At 47.2% G+C, this 21868-nt stretch overlaps 1 protein-coding gene across 1 annotated transcript in view; it reads right to left on the bottom strand.

Moving 5' to 3' along the window:
- Nucleotides 1–2286: 2286 nt before the first annotated feature.
- Nucleotides 2287–21868, bottom strand: part of LOC148142928 (uncharacterized) — a 130161-nt gene continuing 110579 nt past the window's right edge. Inside the window, exon 4 of the mRNA XM_087975762.1 lies at nt 2287–3200. Within this exon, the coding sequence (XP_087831888.1) occupies nt 2287–3200 (914 nt within the window). The remainder of the gene's footprint in view (nt 3201–21868) is intronic.

The following is a 21868-nucleotide window of genomic DNA, read 5'->3' as shown; positions in this document are numbered from 1 at the left end:
TCCTATTTAAACACTCCCAGGACAATGACAGCAGAGGATTAAATAAACAGCAGAACTTCTTCCATTCTGACTGACACTTGGTATGTTCTACACCAATCCTCACGGATAATTCAGAAGTGAGACTATTATCTGGCACTGAATTCACACTTCCTAATGGGAAATGACCAGGTCCAGAAAATCACCTAGTGAAACATAGATAAAGCGCACACAATGCACAACAGAACCAGAATTTTATTGGGATCAAAGACTTTTAAATGAGAGGAGACACGGTCCTTGCAACAATCCAAATGTGAGCTGGACAATTTTCTCACTCTCATCAGTTTCTCTGGGGATGCAGTGTCCACCTCACTGCTGTCTGGTCAGTTCATCTGTTCTCATTCAGAGTGAGTTGTGGCTGACCACATGGTGGCCTGGGGTCAAGAGGTTAGAGGATAAAGGTCAACTTGGATAGAGGGGATCTTGTGTCATGCTAGTGAGGTCGGGTGTTGCTGGTTTACTCAACTTATAATAATCAGGGACAAGGGAATGTCAGACTGGGCTTGTATTAGTTCAAGCTTAGAAGAACCAGATGATCTGATGGAAGTGTATGACATCTGAAGAGGACTTTACATTCACATTGTTATGTCCACTCATTTCTAGCCAGACACTAGCCTCTCATTTAAGATAAGAGAGTTTTGTTTTTCTCTCAAAGATTCCCGAATCTTTGAAATTCACTTTTTTAGGGAAACATGGAATGGTGGTACAGTGGTTAGCACTGCTGCCTCACGGCATCAGTGACCCTAGTGTGGTTCTACCCTCGGACCAACTGTCTGCGTGGAGTTTGCACATTCTGCCCCTGTGTCTGCCCGGGTTTCCTCTGATGCTCTGGCCTCCTCCCACAAGATGTGAAGGTGAGGGTGGATTGGCCATGGGAAATGCACAGTTCCGGGGATAGGATAGCAGAGTGGGTCTGGGTGGGATAGTCAGTACTGATTCGATCGGATGATTGGCCTGCTTGCACACTAAGGATTCTAGAACCGCCTGGAGCCTGTAACTGACCAGATGACACGTGGACACTTTTCTTACACTGCTTTTATTCAAGCCTGCAGAGCCATTTCCACAAGATGGCAACAAACTCCCCAAATACTAAAATACATCCGTTTTATATACTGTTGTGTTATTTTAAGAGCAGTTTACATATACCAAATCAATAGTATACAGTTGTTTTATGGTTATCGTTATCCAGTTACAATTAGTGGTTCTGGTTATTTCATCTGCCTTACCTTATTGTATTCAACCAACTACAGCATCTTGGCACTTGCCGAATTACAAAATCCAATGTTCGCACAGTATTTTTCTTTTTGTCGTGACCGTTACCTTGAATACTGACTTGTGACCTCCTTATTGCTCTCAAAGTTCCTCATTTGTCCATACATTGTCAAGGTTTTACTTTAGTCGAATGTGTTCCTGGCTTTTTGCAGTTAGCACCCGATCTTCTGCCCTGGTCAACGTTTTCCCTTTCCAGGTCTATACTGAGGATTTCATGAGAAACCTCAGAATGTGGTGTGACTGTGGAACTCACTACCATCGCAACAGGTTGGCATGAAAAGCATTACAACCAAGGGTAAGCCAGCCAATACAAATGAGTGTCACTGTCACCAGATTCACAACACAATGAAATTAAAACATGCAAAGTCCCTCAAAATTTCTCAACTGTTCCTAACCAGACTTGATGAACAGATCTTGCACACCAAAATTATAATTTAAACAAAAACCAACAATTATAAATACTGAAACTTTGCTAGGGCAAAGTTAAACACGATAATCTAATTAATAGCAATGATCATTTCCCTACCATCTCAGAAACAGAGACTGAAGAAAGAAAATTTTAAAATTACCAATTCAAAAATGGAGTGCCAAGCATTTGTGCAATCCTTAGACAATGGATTGTTCACAGGCACGTAACTGTAAATCTAAATTCAAAGTCACTGCTGAATACGAATGGACACCCCAAAGTATTTAGCTATTTATTGTAGACTCGTTCCCAGAAAGAGCCAACAAATCTTTATGTGGGCAGAAAAAACTAGAAAGAACACTCCCGGGCACAATGAGCAGCAATGCCCACTGGAAGCAAAGTTGGGGATGGGGGTGGGGGGGGGGGCACGCTGACTCTCCCACTGCACTCACTGTCAGAATGGGAAGGATTCAGTCCTGGGAGTGACCCACAGCAGTGTCACCGGCAGAATCAGATTGTTGAGAGCACTGGTGCTTCCGCAAGTTGCAGGATGATGAGAACCTCCGCCCACACTAGGGACAGGACAACGGCCTGTCCCCAGTGTGGATCCGCTGGTGCCTCAGCAGGTTGGAGGAATTGCTGAAGGCTTTCCCGCACTTGGGGCAGGGGAAGGGCCTCTCCCCCGTGTGGACCCGCTGATGGGCCAGTAGGTGGGATGTCTGGGTAAAGCCCTTCCCACACTCGGGGCAGGAAAATGCCCTCTCCCTGGTGTGGACCTGCTGGTGCCTCAGCCAGGCAGAGGTATCCTTGAAGGCCTTCCTGCACTTGGGGCAAGTGAAGGGCTTCTCCCCTGTGTGGACCCCCTGGTGCCTCTTCAGGTGGGAGGAACTGCTGAAAGTCTTCCCGCACTCTAGGCAGGCAAACGGCTTATCTCCAGTGTGGACTCGCTGGTGCCTCTGCAAGTGGGAGCTATTACTGAAGGCATTCCCGCACTCGGGGCAGCTGAAAGGCCTCTCTCCGGTGTGGATCCGCTGGTGCATCAGCCGGGCAGAGGAATTGCTGAAGCCCTTCCCGCACTCGGGGCAGCTGAAGGGCCTCTCCCCTGTGTGGACCCGGTGGTGCCTCAGCCGGGCGGAGGAATTGCTGAATGTCTTCCCGCATTCAGGGCAGCTGAAGGGTTTCTCCCCCGTGTGGACCCGGTGGTGGGTCAGGAAGGCAGAGGAATAGCTGAAGGCCTTCCTGCACTCAGGGCAAGTGAATGGCTTATCAGCTGTGTGGACCAGCTGGTGCCTTTGCAGGTGGGAGGAACTGCTAAAGGTCTTCCCACAGTCGGGGCAGCTGTAGGGTCTCTCCCCTGTGTGGACCTGCCGGTGCCTCAGCAGGTGGGAGGAATTGCTAAAGCCTTTTCCGCACTCATGACAGGAGAACGGCCTCTCCCCGGTGTGACTGCGCCGATGAGTGTCTAGGTCAGACGGGAAATGGAAGCCTTTCCCACAGTTGTCACACTTCCACGGTTTCTCCACAGGGCGGGATTCCTTGGGTTTCTCCATGACCGAAGCTTCATCCGCACACAAAAGCACGTACAGCTCTTCCTAGGCGTGAATTCCTCTTCCAAGGCCGTATAACTTTTTCAGGCTCCACACTCAGAGCGATGCAATAATAGGGTCTCTCATCTCGTCCCACTGATGCTGAAAACGTATTGAAACAGGAACGAAAAAGCTTGGTTCCTTCTCACAGAATCATAGTCGAAAATTGTTGCAGTCCTGATGAATTGAGTGACTGTCAGTCATTGACATGAAAGTGAGGACTGCAAATGCTGAAGAGTCAGAGTTGAAAAGTGCGATGCTGGAAAAAGCACAGCAGGTCAGGCAGCATCCGAGGAGCAGGAGAGTTGATGTTTTGGGCATAAGCCCTTGATCTGTTGATTTTGAAACTTCTGTCTTCAGATCTTCAAATACTCTTAAAAAAAATTACAAAAATCATCACTATCAGTCCAGGGTAGAAATTCAGAACAAGCAACTCTACTCTCTGCAGAACATTCTTTTCTTTTTCCACAAAATTGAAAGCACCATCTCTCTCTCTCTCTTTTTCTCGAGTTTTATCTTTCACGATGTTGGGATACTGCTGAGAGTGAGCAGGTCTGATTTGGGAAGCAAAAAGTGTCAATTCAGGATGAACCTACAGCTTCTGGAGAAATAACCAGACACAAAATGGTTAATGTCCGGGGAGGTGGTGAAGAAGAAATGAGACATCAAGGCATTGGCACCAACACCAGAGAAAAACTGAACATACAGACGTAGTAAATATTAGTGGCAAGCTAGAGTCATAGGGATATACAGCACAGAAACAGGTCCTTTGGTCCAACTCGTCCATGCTGACCAGATATCCTAAACTAATCTAGTCCCATTTGATAGCACTTGACTCATATCCCTCTAAACCCGTCCTATTCATATAACCATTCAGATGCCTTTTAAAATGTTGTAATCACACCAGCCTCCACCACTTCCTCTGGCAGCCCATTCCTTGCACGCACCACCTTCTGCATGAAAAAGTTGCACGATGGGTCCCCTTTAAATCTCCCCTATCCTCACTCTAACCCTATTATCCTCTAATTCTGGACTCCCCCAATTCCCTACCTTGTCATCTATCATACCCTATCTATGCCCCTCATGATTTTATAAATGTGTATAAGGTCACACCTCAGCCTCCCTTGGGTAAACCTTACCCTTGGGTAAACAACCCCAGCCTATTCAGCTCAAACCCTGGCAACATTCTTGTAAATATTTTCTGAACCCTTTCAGGTTTCACAACATCCTTCCGATAGGAGGGAGACCAGAATTGCACACAATATTCCAAAAGTGGCCTAACCAATGTCCTATACATCCACAACATAACTGCCCAACTCCTCTACTCAGAGGATTGGGAATATTTTCAAAATGCACAAAAACACGACCAGGAAAGAATGCAGGGACAAACTGAACTTTTGATGGTCAGCTTGGAAGCACCAATGCCTCAGGGCAAAGATCCTTTTGTTACACAATGATTGTTCAATTTTGTGACCAAAATGATTGGATTTGTAATTACTTATATCAGATATTGTCATCATCTCAGGCAAGAACACAACCAATTTTTTTCAGACAGTACATTTACATGATTCGATACATTTCCCTATTCCTTACTTTACCAGAATATTACCAGGAATGGAGGGTTTGAATTATAAGGAGAGGCGAGATAGGCTAGAACGTTTTTCCGCTGGAGCCTAGAGAGTTGAGAGGTGACGTTGTAGAGGTTTAGAAAATCGTAAGAGTATAGATAAGGTGTCTTTTCCCTAGGGTTGGCAGAAAAGAAGCTCATAAAGTCAGTACCGTATGGAAACAGGCCCTGCAGCCCAACAAGTCCACACCGACTCCGGAAGAGTAACCCACCTAGACATATTACCCAACATTTACCCCCTGACCAATGCACCTGACCTGCACATACACCCTCACCCCCACGCTGTATTTCTTACCAGGTGCCACCTCCATGTTGCCTCCTCCTCCAGGCCCCACCCCCACGCTGTATTCCATACCAGGCACCGTCACCACCTCCTCCAGGCCACGCCCCCACGCTGTATTCCATACCAGGTGCCACCTCCATGTCTTCTTCAAAGACCACCAGGGATATATTTCCCTCCCCTCCCCTATCAGCATTCCGAAAAGACCACTCCCTCCGTGACTCACTCGTCAGGTCCACACCCCCCACGAACCCAACCTCCACTCCCGACACCTTCCCCTGCAACCGCAAGAAATGCAAAACTTGCGCCCACACCTCCCCCCTTACTTCCCTCCAAGGCCCCAAGGTATCCTTCCATATCCACCACAAATTCACCTGAACTTCCACACACATCATTTATTGCATACGCTGCACCCAATTGGGAGACAGGCCGTCTACTTGCGGAACGTTTCAGAGAACACGTCTGGGACACCCGAACCAACCAACCCAACCACCCCGTGGCTCAACACTTCAACTCCCCCTCCCACTCCACCAAGGACATGCAGATCCTTGGACTCCTCCATCGCCAGACCATAGCAACATGACGGTTAGAGGAAGAGCGCCTCATCTTCTGCCAAGGAACCCTCCAACCACAAGGGATGAACTCAGATTTCTCCAGTTTCCTCATTTCCCTTCCACCCACCTTGTCTCAGTCAAATCCCTCGAACTCAGCACCGCCTTCCTAACCTGCAATCTTCTTCCTGACCTCTCCGCCCCCACCCCCATTCCAGCCTATCACCCTCACCCTGACCTCCTTCCACCTATCGCATTTTCAACGCCCCTCCCCCAAGTCACTCCTCCCTGCCTTTTATCTTAGCCTGCTGGACACACTTTCCTCATTCCTGAAAAAGGGCTCATGCCCGAAAGGTTGGTTGTCCTGCTCCTTGGATGCTGCCTGACCTGCTGCGCTTTTCCAGCAACACATTTTCAGCCACCTTCATGTTGCCGCCTCCTCCTCCAGGCCCCGCCCCCACGCTGCCACCGTCTCCCAGGCCCCGCCCCCACGCTGCGTTCTATCCCAGGCCCCGCCCACACTGCCGTGTTGCCCACGTGGAGACTCTAGCTGAAAATGTGGCTTCTTCAGGGCTCATCCCCGAAACGTCGATTCTCCTGCTCCTTGGATGCTGCCTGACCTGCTGCTCCTTTCCAGCATCACATTTTCAGCTCTGATCTCCAGCATCTGCAGTCCTCACTTTCTCCACGTGGAGACTCTATCGAGCACCGGGCCTCTCCAGTCCAATGTGAGTTCCGGGTCGGTACTGTAAGAGGTAATTTCGGTTTAAACTTTAAGATGTGCCTGGACCACAGACTGATCTATAATAAAAGACAAAACCTTTGTTTCTTTTCTAACAACCATTTTATATACTCAAAAGTAGAGTAGTTTAAATTGTGCAGAATGCTGACAATTTGTGAGCTATAGTAAAAGCATGCAGGCTCTTGATTAATGAAGCCATTCACACAGCAGAGAAGGATGAGTCCTTCGCTGATAAGACTCCAGGATGGGAGTACGACTTGAGACATCTGTTTCAAGATTAAAGCTTTTGACTGATAAGACTACAGGGTGAGAAAAACAACAAACTTTGGAGACTCTGGAGCCTTTTGTTGCAGACTTTGTGATAAAAATAATGATGTTTTTAAGAATGTGAACCTCATGGCTTGTTGGAGCCAAGGAGAGGAGGGACTTGTCCTATAAATAATGGAGACTTTGTAAGCCTCGGCGCGCCTTTTCTTTAAGGGTGCCCGACTCTGCAGACTTGACTTGTTAATAAAACTTTGTTTTCCTGAATTTGTCTAGAGCGATTATTGAGAAGCGATTTTCGTTTCTAACAACTTGGGGGCTCGTCATCCGGGATCAACACTCCGGCCGCAAGGGGAGTTGAGGAAGGATATCGGAGAAGGTGCACCCTGCTGAGTTCAGCAGTCCCTGATTCCTTGCTTGTCGCCCCGCGCGGCTTGAGCGAGTGATATCCGGGAGGCTCAGGAAAACAAAGGAGGGGTGTACCCGAGGCAGTGGGGACGGTTAACGATCGAGTAATTTCGGTGCACCGAACCCAGGTAAGACAAAACTTGCGGGGACCGTGTTTCCGGAGGACTGGGTACCTACGGGGTGCCTGTGGATTTTTTTTCTACAGAGACGTGGGACTCAGGAATCTGGAGACCGGGGCTCGCCTGTGAGGGATTTTGCAGAGACCGTGTTTGAGGAGGAACGTGTACCTACGGGGTGCCTGTGATTTGTGTCACAGAGACGTAGGACACAGGAATCCAAAGACCGGGGGTGCCTGCAAAGGAACCTGGGCGATCACGGGACTGAAGGTCCGGGAATTGGCTACATTGTGATAGATTATCACGGGAAAAATACGAAGTCCTCGGAAATGGGAAATAAGGGATCTAAGGTGATTAAGGGAAAGGTAGGCTTAAACAGGGACAATGACACATACCCCGGGGTACCTGACGATAGTCCGTTAGGGAGAATGCTAAATAATTGGGATCAGGCTGGAAGAAAGGGAAAATCTAAAAGGAAGATGGTAAAATACTGTCAAAAGTGGTCCCAGAAACCTATTCAGGGCGACTCAGTGTGGTGGCCTAGATTCGGTACTGATGAAGACTGGGTCCGGCAAGCCCTCATTTTATATGTCAATTCAAAACCTGATGTTAATCTGGAAGAAAGTGATTATGCCCTTTGTTGGCTGCCGGTTACGATATCTTGTCAAATGCAGGTAACTAATAAAGACTCGAAAAGGCAGAAAGAATGGGACCCTTTAGATCACTTACCGCCGCCCTACGTGACCCCGTCTGCCCCACAGAATGTTCCTTCGGGTGACGACGATTCAGGGGAAGGGGAAGAAGATGGGGAGGAATCACAAACTACCTCAGGGGTACAGACCAGATCTCAAGCTGAAAAGGGTCACAGACAAAACCCTGTCTCGATTGCAAGAATGAATCCACTCCGGGAAGTGCCCATGGGGGGCGAGGAAGGAAGGACGGGATATGTGAACGTTCCCTTGACGAGTACTGAAGTACGGAATTTCAGGAGGGAGATGAAGGGTCTACTAGAGGACCCCATGGGACTTGCTGAACAATTGGATCAGTTCCTGGGTCCGAATACTTACACGTGGGAAGAGATGTGTTCCATCATGAAAACATTGTTCTCTAGCCAGGAGCGTCAGATGATACGACAAGCTGCGCTCTTGGTCTGGGAGAGAGAGGGGGGAGAAGGAGGGGAGCAGAAGTTTCCCCTCACCGACCCCGAGTGGGATAAGAACACGGAGGGAGGACGGCGCAACATGAGAGACATGCGGGAATATTGGATAAAAGGAATAAGACACGCAGCCCCAAAGGGGCACAATTTTACCAAGGCCTTTGGTAATCATCAAAACCCGGAGGAAACCCCTACGGACTTCCTAGACAGGATTAGGAAGAATGGGCAGCAGTTTGCTGGGGTGGACCCTGAGACGGACGTGGGGCAACAACTCATACGGGTAGAGTTTGTATCAAAGGCCTGGCCGGACATACGAAAGAAGTTAGAGAAAATGGATGATTGGGATAGTAAATCTTTAAGTGAATTACTACGAGAGGCGCAAAAGGTGTTTGTGAGAAGGGACGATGAGAAGCAAAGGAAGGCGACAAAGATAATGATGCAAACGGTGCAACAAATGACAGCTGGAAGAAAGGAAAAGGGAGAGCCGTGGCAGAAACAGGAAAGGGGAGAGTCGTGGCAAGAGCAGAGGAAAAGAGAACCATGGCCGGAACAAAGGAAGAGTGGAGGAACGCGAGACCGCGACAGGGAAACGAAGAGGACACTCAGATGTTACTATTGTAATGAAGAGGGACATTTTAAACGGGAGTGCTCCCGCTACAAGCGGGAGGTGAGGTCGTACGCCCTGATGGAGGAAGATTAGGGAGGTCGGGGGTTCCTACCCTTGGGGCAAAAGGACTATCGACAGGAACCCCTGGTAAACTTGAAAGTAGGGCCCCAAGGATCGGAGATCACATTTATGGTGGACTCGGGAGCCGAAAGATCAAGTATAATCCAAATACCCCCCGGCACCCGAGCAGGAGGAAAAGTTATGGGGGTATCTGGAATTGGAGGACAGAAATTACAAGTCCCAGTGGTAGAGGACGTGGAAATTGGATATGAAAACAGAACTACTAAACGAGACCTCCTTCTACTGCCATCGGCGGGATTTAATTTGTTAGGAAGAGACTTGCAGGTCAAACTAGGGATCGGAACGGTACCAAGTAACGGGGAAATGGTGGTAAGGTTGTTCGCCCTCACCGAAGATGATGATCAACAAATAGACCCGGAAGTTTGGTACCGAGAGGGGAACAGAGGGGGTCTAAACATCAAACCTCTCCAAATCACCATGTTACCAGGAAGAGGCCCGGTAAGAAGGAAACAATACCCGATTGCTATGGAAAGACGGGAGGGGTTACAACCTGTGATAGAAAGATTAATCACAGATGGACTACTGGAGGAATGCATGTCCCCTTTCAATACTCCAATACTCCCTGTGAGGAAGCCGGACGGGACATATAGGCTGGTGCAAGACCTGCGGGGGTTGAATGAAGTAGTCCAGGCTAGATACCCGGTGGTACCTAATCCCTACACGTTAATGAGTAAAATTCCCCCCGAACATGAATGGTTCAGCGTAATAGATCTGAAGGATGCTTTTTGGAGTTGCCCCCTTGACGAAGAAAGTCGGAACCTTTTTGCCTTTGAATGGGAGAATCCCTTCACAGGACGAAAGCGACAGTTAAGATGGACGGTCTTGCCGCAGGGATTCACGGAGTCACCCAATTTGTTTGGACAAATACTGGAGCAGATCTTAGAAGGATTTCAGTGTAACGCGGAGAATCAATTGCTCCAATATGTCGATGATCTCTTACTCTCAGGACCAAGAGAAGAGGAGGTACGAGCAGACACCGTTGCCCTGTTGAACTTCCTGGGGAAACAGGGTCTACTCGTCTCCAGGACAAAACTCCAGTTTGTGGAGCGAGAAGTAAGATATCTGGGCCATCAAGTCAGTAAGGGGCACCGCCGTACCACGCCAGAACGAATATCAGGAATTACGGGTATGCCAATACCCAGGACGAAGAAGGAAGTCAGACAATTCCTGGGACTAGTAGGGTATTGCCGGATATGGATTGAAAGTTACACCACTTTAGTAAAATTTTTGTACGACAAACTGGGACAAGAAGGACAAAAGGTGGACTGGTCAGATGAGGAGGAGCAGCGATTTAATATTATTAAAAATAAACTGATTCGAGCTCCGGTATTGGCTTTACCCACCCTGAAGGAACCATTCCAGTTATATGTTAATAGCGCCGGCGGAATTGCCCAGGGTGTGCTCACTCAGCTGCGGGCAGGGAAACGTCAGCCGGTTGCATTTTTGTCAAAAATGTTAGACCCTGTGTCACGTGGATGGCCGACCTGTATACAGGCAGTGGCAGCTACGGCAATGTTAGTAGAAGAGGCCCGAAAACTTACCTTTGGAGGAAGGATCACAGTATACTCCCCACATTCGGTTAGTGCCATACTGGCTCAGAAGGCTCACCGCTGGTTAACAGACTCTCGCATCCTAAAGTATGAGACGATTTTGATGACCGGGAACGATCTCAATTTTGCAAAAGATCTCAGTTGCAACCCAGCCCAGTTTCTGTACAGACGTCCTGCAGACGGGGAACAGGAGCATGATTGTGTGGACTTGCAGACCAAAAGCCGAGAGGACCTGCAAGAAGCCCCGCTGGGTGAGGGACAGGAACTGTATATCGACGGGTCCTCCCGGTGCATCAGTGGAGTACGATACAGTGGCTATGCTGTTATAGATGGTGCAACGAAACGGACGATTGAGTCTGGACGACTGCCCGGGAAGTGGTCAGCCCAATCCTGTGAGTTGTACGCCCTCCAGAGGGCCCTGAAGCTGTTGGAAGGGAAAGTGGGGACCATATATACTGACTCAAAGTATGCATACGGAGTCGTTCATACTTTCGGGAAAATCTGGAAAGAGCGAGGATTGATAACTTCCCGGGGAAAGGAATTAGCTCACGAACAAATGATCAGCCTAACGTTGGAAGCCCTGGCGTTACCGACGGAACTTGCAGTAGTCCATGTACCCGGTCACCAGAAGGGGTCGACACCGGAAGCGGTGGGAAACCGGCTGGCAGACGAGGAAGCCAAGCGGGCAGCGGTCGAAAAATCCGTCCAATTGTTAACGTTAATACCGTTGAGGGAGGGCCTCGCTAAGCAACCCGTCTTCACCCAGGGGGAGATTGATAAAATGAATCAATTGGGTGCCCGGCTAGATACTAACGGGAAGTGGACGGTTCCTGATGGGAGACAAGTACTGAACAAACAGATCACCCGGGGTATTCTGCACCGATTACACCATCAGACCCACTGGGGGGTTCAAGCCATGTGTGACACAATCCTGAGAGACTATGTATGCAGGGGGATATACACATTAGCCCAACAAGAGGTAGTCGGATGCCCCACTTGCCGGCGTATTAATCAGAAAACCATGCGTTCTATGCCAGCTGGTGGTCAGCCCCTAGCGATTAGGCCATTTCAGAGGATCCAAGTTGACTTTACAGAATTACCCCCAGTACAGAGATGGAAATATCTGCTAGTAATAATAGACCATTTCACTCACTGGGTAGAGGCTTTCCCAACTGCCAAAGACGATGCACCAACCGTGGCCCGACTGTTGTTCGAGAACATAATCCCGAGATATGGCATAATGGAATCTATTGACTCCGATTGCGGGACGCATTTTATTTCTAAGCTACACCATTTGATCTGTAATGCCCTGGGCATCCAATGGAAATTCCACACACCCTGGCATCCTCAGAGTTCGGGTCGAGTTGAGAGAATGAATGGCACGCTCAAGACCCAATTGACTAAGCTGATGTTAGAAACTAAGTTACCCTGGCCAAAGTGCCTGCCCATTGCCCTAATGAGGATACGTACGGCACCTCGCCGAGATGTCGGGGTTTCCCCCTATGAAATGCTCTTCGGATTACCGTATTGGAGTAAGGTTGATGGATGTCCCACTCTACAAGGGGGGGATGTATTTATCCGAACCTATTTACTGGCCTTATCCCGTTCTTTTGCAGAACTCCGAAGGAAAGGTCTCCTGGCTCAGACTCCGCCGCTCGACTTCCTCCTGCATAAGGTGGAGCCCGGAGATTGGATACTTGTTAAGACCTGGAAGGCCGAAAAGCTCCAGCCGCGGTGGGAAGGACCGTTCCTGGTTCTGTTAACAACTGAGGCAGCTGTTCGAACGAAAGAAAAAGGGTGGGTCCACGCATCAAGGTTAAAGGGGCCCGTTCCGCCTGAAGAAGAAAGCACCTGGACATGCGAACAAGGGGACAAGCCGTTGTCGGTAAAACTGAAAAGACAGCAATAATGAACTCTACTTGGACTGTATTGGTGGGGATATTGATCAGTTTACTCCTGTATGTGGGGGAGGGTGAGGGGAGATGTGACAAATGTCGAACTACAGTAAGACTTGGGATTCGAATCTATTCGGGATCATTTGTGTCCCATTCCTATGTGGACGATAGGTGTTACGATGTGAGTGCACGCCACGAATGTTGGGAGGATGGGAGACCCTATTATCAGGTATATAATAAAGGATACGGTGGCAAAATCCATGGATGCCCTATAAATGACCGCTGGGTGTGTATTAGCAAAACTGGGAGGCGGGACCTATCCTCCGTGTTGCTCAGGGAGCAGGTTGACAGAGTCAAGGAGACCAAGATACAGATCCCTGATCGGGGGTTGGGGAAAGAGCAAGACCGACAGGGAACGGTCGTGCTCCCTAAAGTGCCATCTGTATACGAAGAGGTAGAAGGACAGATTAAACTCCCTGATGTTACACAAAACCTGTTTATTGATCTCACCTCTAGAATAGCCACTGTTTTAAATGTTAGCAATTGCTGGGTCTGTGGGGGGCCGCATATGTCGGAACAATGGCCGTGGACTGGTCAAAGCTTAGACATAGTGGAATTGCTGCAAACCACTTGGACTCGTGACAACGACAGAAAAAGCCAGGGGTGGAGACTGACAAACAGCCCTGAGGGCCAGTTCTGTATTGAAGGCAAGGGGACCGTGAAGGTAGGGATTAGCCCCTGTCAGAATATATTGGATGCAACCACGCGAGTATGGTGGCCTGAGAATATTGCTTGGTACATTGCAAACCGAGATCATCAAAATTGCATTCGGTTACGTTCTGATTCCTCCTCTTACGAGCTCAGTGCTGACCCTTCCAATGGCATGAAAAGAGTGTGGAGCGGTGGTTGTCAGGGGAATCAATGCTGGAATAATCCTGTCCAGACTCTGCCACGGGGTCAACAATCCGAATACTGGAATTGCAGTGGTCCTGGTCCTTATGAGGGCGTCCCTGGGGTAAAGGAGTTGTGGGATGACGTTGTGAGGCAGGGAGGGCCTGCTCCAGATGGCCTATTTTGGATATGCGGTAATCAAGCATACTCCAAACTGCCCATGGGATGGGCTGGGGTATGCTTCCTGGGTCTAATACGACCTGCGTTCTTCCTATTACCCCGGGAGGAAGGCGATGATTTGGGAGTTAAACTCTTTGACTCCCTGCGTAGGTCGCCAAGGGATATCCAAGTCGGTGATTGGGGGATGAGTGGCCACCGGCCCGGATTATTGAATACTATGGGCCGGCTACTTGGGCACAGGACGGATCATGGGGATATCGTACTCCTATCTATATGCTAAATCGAATTATCAGGCTCCAAGCAGTCGTAGAGGTCATTACTAACCGGACTGCCCTGGCCCTAGAGCTGTTGGCTCAGCAGCAGGATCAGATGAGGGCTGCTATATATCAAAACCGACTTGCCTTGGATTATCTGTTGGCCTCGGAGGGGGGTGTGTGCGGGAAATTTAACCTGACAAACTGCTGTCTAGAAATTGACGATAATGGTAAAGCGGTTTTGAAAATTTCCGATGAAATTCGGAGATTGGCCCATGTGCCAGTACAATCTTGGCGTCCTCTTAGTGGCATCGGATGGTGGGATGGTCTCCTAGGTGGTAGCTGGTGGCGCACGGCGTTGCTGGTGGTTGGGGGCGGCATGATTCTTCTTCTCGTATTACCCTGCCTAACTCCCTGTATTCAGTTTTTAATTCAGAAAAATATTTCCCGACTCCAGGCAGTGGTGGTTCCACAACATGGGACACGGGAACTTAAAGTGATGTTGCTGCGAAAGACCAAGGATTTCCCGGGCCCTTGAGGGAAGGGGGGGGGGGGGGGCTTATCTTGGTCAGGCACATCTTAAAGAAAGAAAAGGGTGGAATTGTAAGAGGTAATTTCGGTTTAAACTTTAAGATGTGCCTGGGCCACAGACTGATCTATAATAAAAGACAAAACCTTTGTTTCTTTTCTAACAACCATTTTATATACTCAAAAGTAGAGTAGTTTAAATTGTGCAGAATGCTGACAATTTGTGAGCTATAGTAAAAGCATGCAGGCTCTTGATTAATGAAGCCATTCACACAGCAGAGAAGGATGAATCCTTCGCTGATAAGACTCCAGGATGGGAGTACGACTTGAGACATCTGTTTCAAGATTAAAGCTTTTGACTGATAAGACTACAGGGTGAGAAAAACAACAAACTTTGGAGACTCTGGAGCCTTTTGTTGCAGACTTTGTGATAAAAATAATGATGTTTTTAAGAATGTGAACCTCATGGCTTGTTGGAGCCAAGGAGAGGAGGGACTTGTCCTATAAATAATGGAGACTTTGTAAGCCTCGGCGCGCCTTTTCTTTAAGGGTGCCCGACTCTGCAGACTTGACTTGTTAATAAAACTTTGTTTTTCCTGAATTTGTCTAGAGCGATTATTGAGAAGCGATTTTCGTTTCTAACAATACCCAGGCCATCGCGACCGCCCCAGTACTCACCCGCAACCTCGGTCTCCGGTAACGCTGCCCCGGAATTTGCCGATAACAAAACTCGGACCGACCTCGACTTCATTCCAGCTTCTGACTCAAAGTAGACAGGCAGGAGGCTGAAAGAACACAGCGAGCCAGGCAGCAGCAGGAGGGGAAGAAGTCGACGTTTCTGGTGTAACTCTTCCTCAGGTTTGGGGGTGGGTGTCGGGGGAGCTGCAGATAAAGGGGGTTGTGGGGGCAGGGTGGCGGAGTGGGGATTGGTGTAGACAGGTAGAGGGTTTGACGTGGTTGGCCAATTGGAGAAACGAATCCGGTTGGGGGTCGGAGGGAGGGGAGGAGAGGGACGGTATTTGAAATTGGAGAACTCAATGGTGAGTCCTCCAGGCTGAAGGCTGCCCAAGCGGAAGTTGAGGTGTGGTTTGTCATGGCAATAGAGGAGGCCGAGGATGGTCATGTTGGAAAGGGAATTAAAATTGGCGGATCTGGGAGGTCCTGTCGGCCCGACTGAGATGGTTGGTGAACTTTCCCTCAGTTTATGTTTTGTCTCCCCGATGTAAAAAAGACCACATCAGGCGCATCTGATATTGTAAACTAGGTTGGAAGAGGTGCAGGTTAACCTCTGTCTCAGCTGGAAGGACTAGTTGGGGCTCTGGATTGAGGTGAGGGGGTGGTACCTGCTTGGAGCATTTCTATCTATACACTGTATCACCTTTCATAGAACAAACAATCCTAAGGAGCACCATAAAACATAAGATCACTATCTTGGTCATAGAATCATACAGCATGGAAACAGACCCTTCGGTCCAACTAGTCCATGCTGACCCTGTTCCCAAACTAAACTAGTCCCCCTGCCTGTGTTTGGCTCATATCCCTTCAAACCTTTCCTATTCATGTAGCTATCCAAATGGAGATTTGGCCGAGCAGGGGAGTGCAGCTACATCATATACCCTAGACCGGCGGAGCAATTCTCTTCTAGGGGGTCATCCTCCGCGACAGAGCGTTGAGCTTCAGGAGGGACGCACATGGAACTGTGAGGGAAGAGGGACAACCACCTACCCAGCCAGATCAGCCAAATCAACCCTGAAAATCAATGGGGTGACAGATGTCGTACCCAGATCGCACCATGGGTTGGGGGAGTCCAGAACTATAGGGCATATGTTTAGGGTTGTGGGGGGTGATATTTAGAGGAGATCGAAGGGGCAACTTTTTCACATAGAGGGTGGTACGTGTTGAGTTGCCAGAGGGAGTGGTGGAGGATAGTACAATTGCAACCATTAAAAGCCATCTGGATGGGTACATGAATAGGAAGGGTTTGGAGGGATAGGAGCTGGGTGCTGGCAAGTGGGTTGGGATATCTGGTCAGCATGGAGAGTTGGACCAAAGGGTCTGTTTCTGTGCTGTTCATCGCTTTGGCTCTATGACGTTTAAACATTCAGCACTTCCTCTAACAGTTCACTTCACACACAAACCTCCCTGTGTAAAAACAGTTGCCCCTCTAGTCCTTTTTCAGTCTTTTTCCTCTCACTTTAAAAATATATGCCCTAGTTTTGAACTCCCCTACCCTTAGAGAAAAGACATTTGCTATTCACCTTATCTTTGCCCCTCATGACTTTATAAACCTCCATAAGGTGGCCCCCCTATCTCCTACACTCCAGTGAAAAAACATCCCAGCCTATCCAGTCTATAAATCATTCCAGCAACATCCTGGTCAAAAAGGGTGAGTTTTAACAATTGACCATAAGGGCAATGAAGACTCAACCAGCTTACAGTGGGTTTGGAATCACATGTAGGCCAGACCAGGTTCAGACAGCAGAAAACCAGATGAGTTTTTTTTAAAAAAAGATTAGAGTAGATTCCTTACAGATTCTTTACAGTGTGGAAACCGGGCCTTCGGCCCAACCAGTCCACACCAACCCTCCAAAAAGTAACCCACCAAACCCAATTCCCTCTGACTAATGCACCTAACACAATGGGCAATTTAGCATGGCTAATTCACCTAACCTGCACATCTTTGGACTGTGGGAGGAAACCGAAGCACCCGGAGGTAACCCACGCAGACACAGGGAGAATGTGCAAACTCCACACAGTCGCCCAAGGTTAAACACTGAGCCACCGTGCCGCCCATTTTTACAACAATACACAACAGTTTTGTAATTAGACTCTTCATTCCAGATTTATATTGAATTTACATTCCACCATCTGTCTTAGTAGGTTTTGAACCCAGGGAATGTTTACCTCTGTCACCATTGCAAAGAATGTCAAACATGACCTTGACAAGAACTGTTTCAGGGGCAGAAACCAGACTCGAGGGCTTTAAATGTGGAAGTCTGGAAAAGATGGGAATGGTTATTTCAACGTTACATCCAAACCAACACTTCCATTGATGCATAGTAACAGGAACTTTTATTTTAGTTAGAAGATTTTCAGCAACAATGAGTAAGAAGGAACAAAATTGATATAAGAAACACAGCAATTGCTACAATGTGCCCACTCCCAATATAAGGTCATCTGGTATTCAATTAACTGTCTGGTATTCAATTAAGTCCAGAACAGCTGTGAAGAAGGGTCAAAATTCCAATATTGGAAAGGAATGACCCAGTTCAAGGATATAAGAGGAGAGACACAGACAAAGGGACAGGAGTAGGCCACTTGGCCCTTCGAGCCTGCTGCAACATTCAATAAGATCATGGCTGATCTGAATACAACCTCAGCTCTACATTCCTCCACATCCCCGACAATCTGTCACCCACTTGGTTAGCAAGAACCTATCTATCTCTGCCTTAAAGATACTGAATCCACTGCCTTTTGTGGAGAAGACACAACCCTCAGAGAGAAAAGAAATCTCATTTCTGTCTTAAATGTGCAACCTCACACTTTTAACATATGACTCCCTAGTTCCAGATGTTAAGATAGGGATACAAGCTGCAATCAAATAACATCTGTGGTATAGTCAACTGCCTCAAAGTGCTTCATGTGAAAATAAGAAGAATTATTTTCTAAAATTACAATACCGGAGCACAGATAACGACAGGTGTCGAAAGACTTGGTCAAAGGGGCAGGTTTAGGGCAGCTCTTTAAACAGGTTCATTTCCCAAACATCAGAGGCCAAAGACAGAAACAGTAAATGCAAAATAGTAAAGTACAGGAAACAACAGCGTAGTCGTAATGTCACTGGGTGAGTAATCCAGGGACATCGGATCAAATCCCATCACAGCAAGTGGTGAAATTTGAATAAACCAACTAATAAATGTGGAAAACAAAGTTAGTCTCAGCATGGTGTCGATGGCACTGATGTCAATCGTCATAAAAAACCATGTCCTTTCAGGAAGGAAACTGCCATCTTTACCTGGTCTGGCTTACATGTGATTGCAGACCCACAGCAATGTGGATGACTCTTAAACTGCTCTCTGAAATGGCACAAGCAAGACACCTTGCAATTAAGGATGGGCAACAAACATCAACGTTGTGAAAGAGTCAAAAACAAAAATTGCTGGAGAAACTCAGCCAGCCAGTCAGGCAACACTGGTGGAGAGTGAGAAAGAAACTGAGTCAATATCCTGTCCTAAGTCCAGAACAGCTGTGAAGAAGGGTCAAAATGCACTCAAAATGCTAACTCTGATTCTTTCTCAATACGTGCTGCTAATCCTGCTGAGTTTCTCCAGCAATTTCTGCCTTTGTGTATTTCAGATCTCCAGTATCTGCAGTTCTTCATTACACTGACTTAGGGAAGCTCAAATCCCATAAAAGGGTAAAGCAGAAGGGCTGGAATTACTCAGCAAGTCTGGCAGCAGCTATGGAGATAAAAACAGTTAGCTCTTCAAGTCATTGAATGATCTTACATCAGGGACATATTTTTGGGGAAGTTGTAACTGCAACATCTGGGTGAACTCTCTCAGCCATGGGTCAGACTGACTCAGCATTCTGGTCCAAATTACCATCCTGCTCATTACCTGTTACCTGCTCAATTTGTTGCTCGTTATATTTCTACGGTTGCCACATTCCTATGTTTTAAAATGATATTGCAATCAAATATGAATTTTCAGATGTAAGTAAGCAGAGGGTTTGGAATATAAGTGTAACTTTTAAACAAAAAGTATTTATTCGTTCTTGGGGTGTAGGCATCGCTGGCAATGCCAGCATTTTTACCCATCCTTAACCATCCTGTGGTTGGTTGGAAAAGAGAATGAAGGTGTCTGAGATGATCTTGATCAGCAGAGCAAAGCCCAAGACGGGTGTGTTCAAGTAAAAGTACCCTCCACTCCCACAGCCAAGTCTGCATTCATTGCAATTACAGAGGTCTTCATGACAGATAGGACAGCTCTCTCCATCAGCACTCTGTCCCATCTAAAACTCCCAGGACAGGGACAGCATAGGAATACAATCAGGATACAGCCTCCTCTACTCTTTTCAGTTGAAAGTGAAGCAACCATGACAATGTCCCAAACAAACAGTGCCAAGAAAAACACATCATTGGGTTAGATACAGAGTAAAACTCCCTCTAACGTTCCCATTCAAACACTCCCAGGACGGAGACAGCAGAGGGTTAAATAAAGAGTACAGCTCCTTCCATTCTGACCGACACTTGGTATGTTCTACACCAATCCTCAATGATAATTCAGAAGTGAGACTATTATCTGGTACTGAATTCACACTTCCTAATGGGAATGACAGGAACAGAAAATCGAGTGAAACACAGATTGATAAAACACACAAAGTGCAACAGAACCAGAACTTTATTGGGATCAAAGACTTTTAAATGACAGGAGATATTGTCCCTGCAATAATCCGAATGTGAGCTGAACAACTTTCACACTCGAATAGGTTTCTCTGGGGATGCAGTGTCCACCTCACCGCTGTCTGGTCAGTTCATCTGTTCCCGTCAGAGCTGAGTTGTAGCTGACCACATGCTGGCCTGGGGTCAAGATGTTAGAAGGTAAAGGTCAACTTGGATTGAAGGCATCCTGTGTCATGTCAGTGAGGTCAAGGGTCGCTGCATTACTTAGCTTCTCGGGGTCAAGGGGATATTGGGCTAGGCTTGTATCAGTTTGAGCTTCGAAGAATTAGATGATCTGATGGAGATGTATAACATCCTGAGAGGACTTAATGTGAATGTATGAATCCCTTTGTGGCAGAGACTAGAAATGAGTGGACATAGTTAACAAATAAGTGGCCTCTCATTTAAGATGGAAAAGTTTTGCTTTTCTCTAAAAGGTTCCCGAGTCTTTGAAATTCACTCCCTCAGAGCTGCACAGGGTGGTGGCTCAATGGTTAGCACTGCTGCCTCACAGCATCAGGGCCCCAGGTTTGATTCCACCCTCAGCCAACTGTTTGTGTGGTGTTTGCACATTCTCCCTGTGTCTGTGTGGGCTTCCTCCCACAGTCCAAATGATATCCGGATTAGGGTGGATTGGCCATGGGAAATGAAGGGTTACCAGATTAGGGTAGTTGAAATGGATGGTCAGTGTCAACTTGATGGGCTGAACGGCCTATTGCACGCTGGTCGGGATTCTAGAACTGCCTGGAGCCTGTAACTTACCAGATGATACGTGGACACTTTTCGTACACTGCTTTTATTCAAGCCTGCAGAGCCACTTCCATAAGTTGGCAACAAACCCCCCCAGATGATCAAGTACATCTGTTTGATATACTGTTCAATTATTTTAAGAGCAGCTTACCTATACCAAATCAACAGTATACACTTGTCTTAGGGAAATCCACAGTCGATAAATGTCATGCTGGAAAAACACAGCAGGCCAGGCTGCATCCAAGGAGCAGGAGAATCGACGTTTCAGGCATAAGCCCTTCTTCAGGAAGGGCTTAAGCCCTTCTCCTGCTCCTCGGATGCTGCCTGGTCTGCTGTGTTTTTCCAGCATGACATTTTTCGACTCTGGTACTCCAGCATCTGCAGTCCTCACTTTCTCCGTAGGGAAATCCACATCCAATTACGATTAGTAGTTCTGGTTATTTTATTTGTCTTACCTTATTGGATTTAACCAACGACAGCATCTCGACATTTGCCTAATTACAATATCCAATGTCTAGAGAGTACATTTTTTTGTCATGACTGTTACCTTGAACACTGACTTGTGATCTCTGCATTGTTGTCAAAGTTCCTTATTTGTCTCTTCATTGTCAAAGTTTTACTTTGCCGAATTCTTCCTGGCTTTTTGCAGATAGCACCTTATATTCTGCTCGTCAACATTTTCCTTTCCAAGTCTGTACTGAGGATTTCATGAGAAACTTCAAGATTGTGGTGAGACTGTGGAACTCACTACTACAGTGAGTAGTTAGGGTGAAGGCAAGGGTAAGCAAGCCAATACAAACGATTGTCATTATCACCAGATTCACAGCACAATTAAATTAAAACACACAATGTCCCTCAGAATTTCTCAGCTCTTCCTAGTCAGACTTGAAGAACAGATTTTGCACACCAAAACTATAATTTAAATAAAAATTAACAATTATAAATACTGCAACTTTACTCAGGCAAATTTAAACAAGATAATTTAATTAATAGCAATGATCATGCCCCCACCATCTCACAGACAGAGACTTAAGGGGTAAATTAAAAAAGAAAATAAAGAAATTACCAATTCAACCAGTTTCCAACAATTGATTTCCAAGCTTTTGTGCAATTTTTGGACGATGAGTCGTTCACACGCACATAACCGTATATCTAATTTCAAAGTCACTGCTGAATGTGAATGGT

This window comes from Chiloscyllium plagiosum, unplaced genomic scaffold (genome assembly GCF_037043375.1).
Source record: "Chiloscyllium plagiosum isolate Xiang-an unplaced genomic scaffold, Cpla_swu_hap1 HiC_scaffold_27, whole genome shotgun sequence".
NCBI lineage: Eukaryota > Metazoa > Chordata > Chondrichthyes > Orectolobiformes > Hemiscylliidae > Chiloscyllium > Chiloscyllium plagiosum.
The sequence above is the reverse complement of the archived record's forward strand: the minus strand, read 5'-3'. Positions and strand labels throughout refer to the sequence as shown.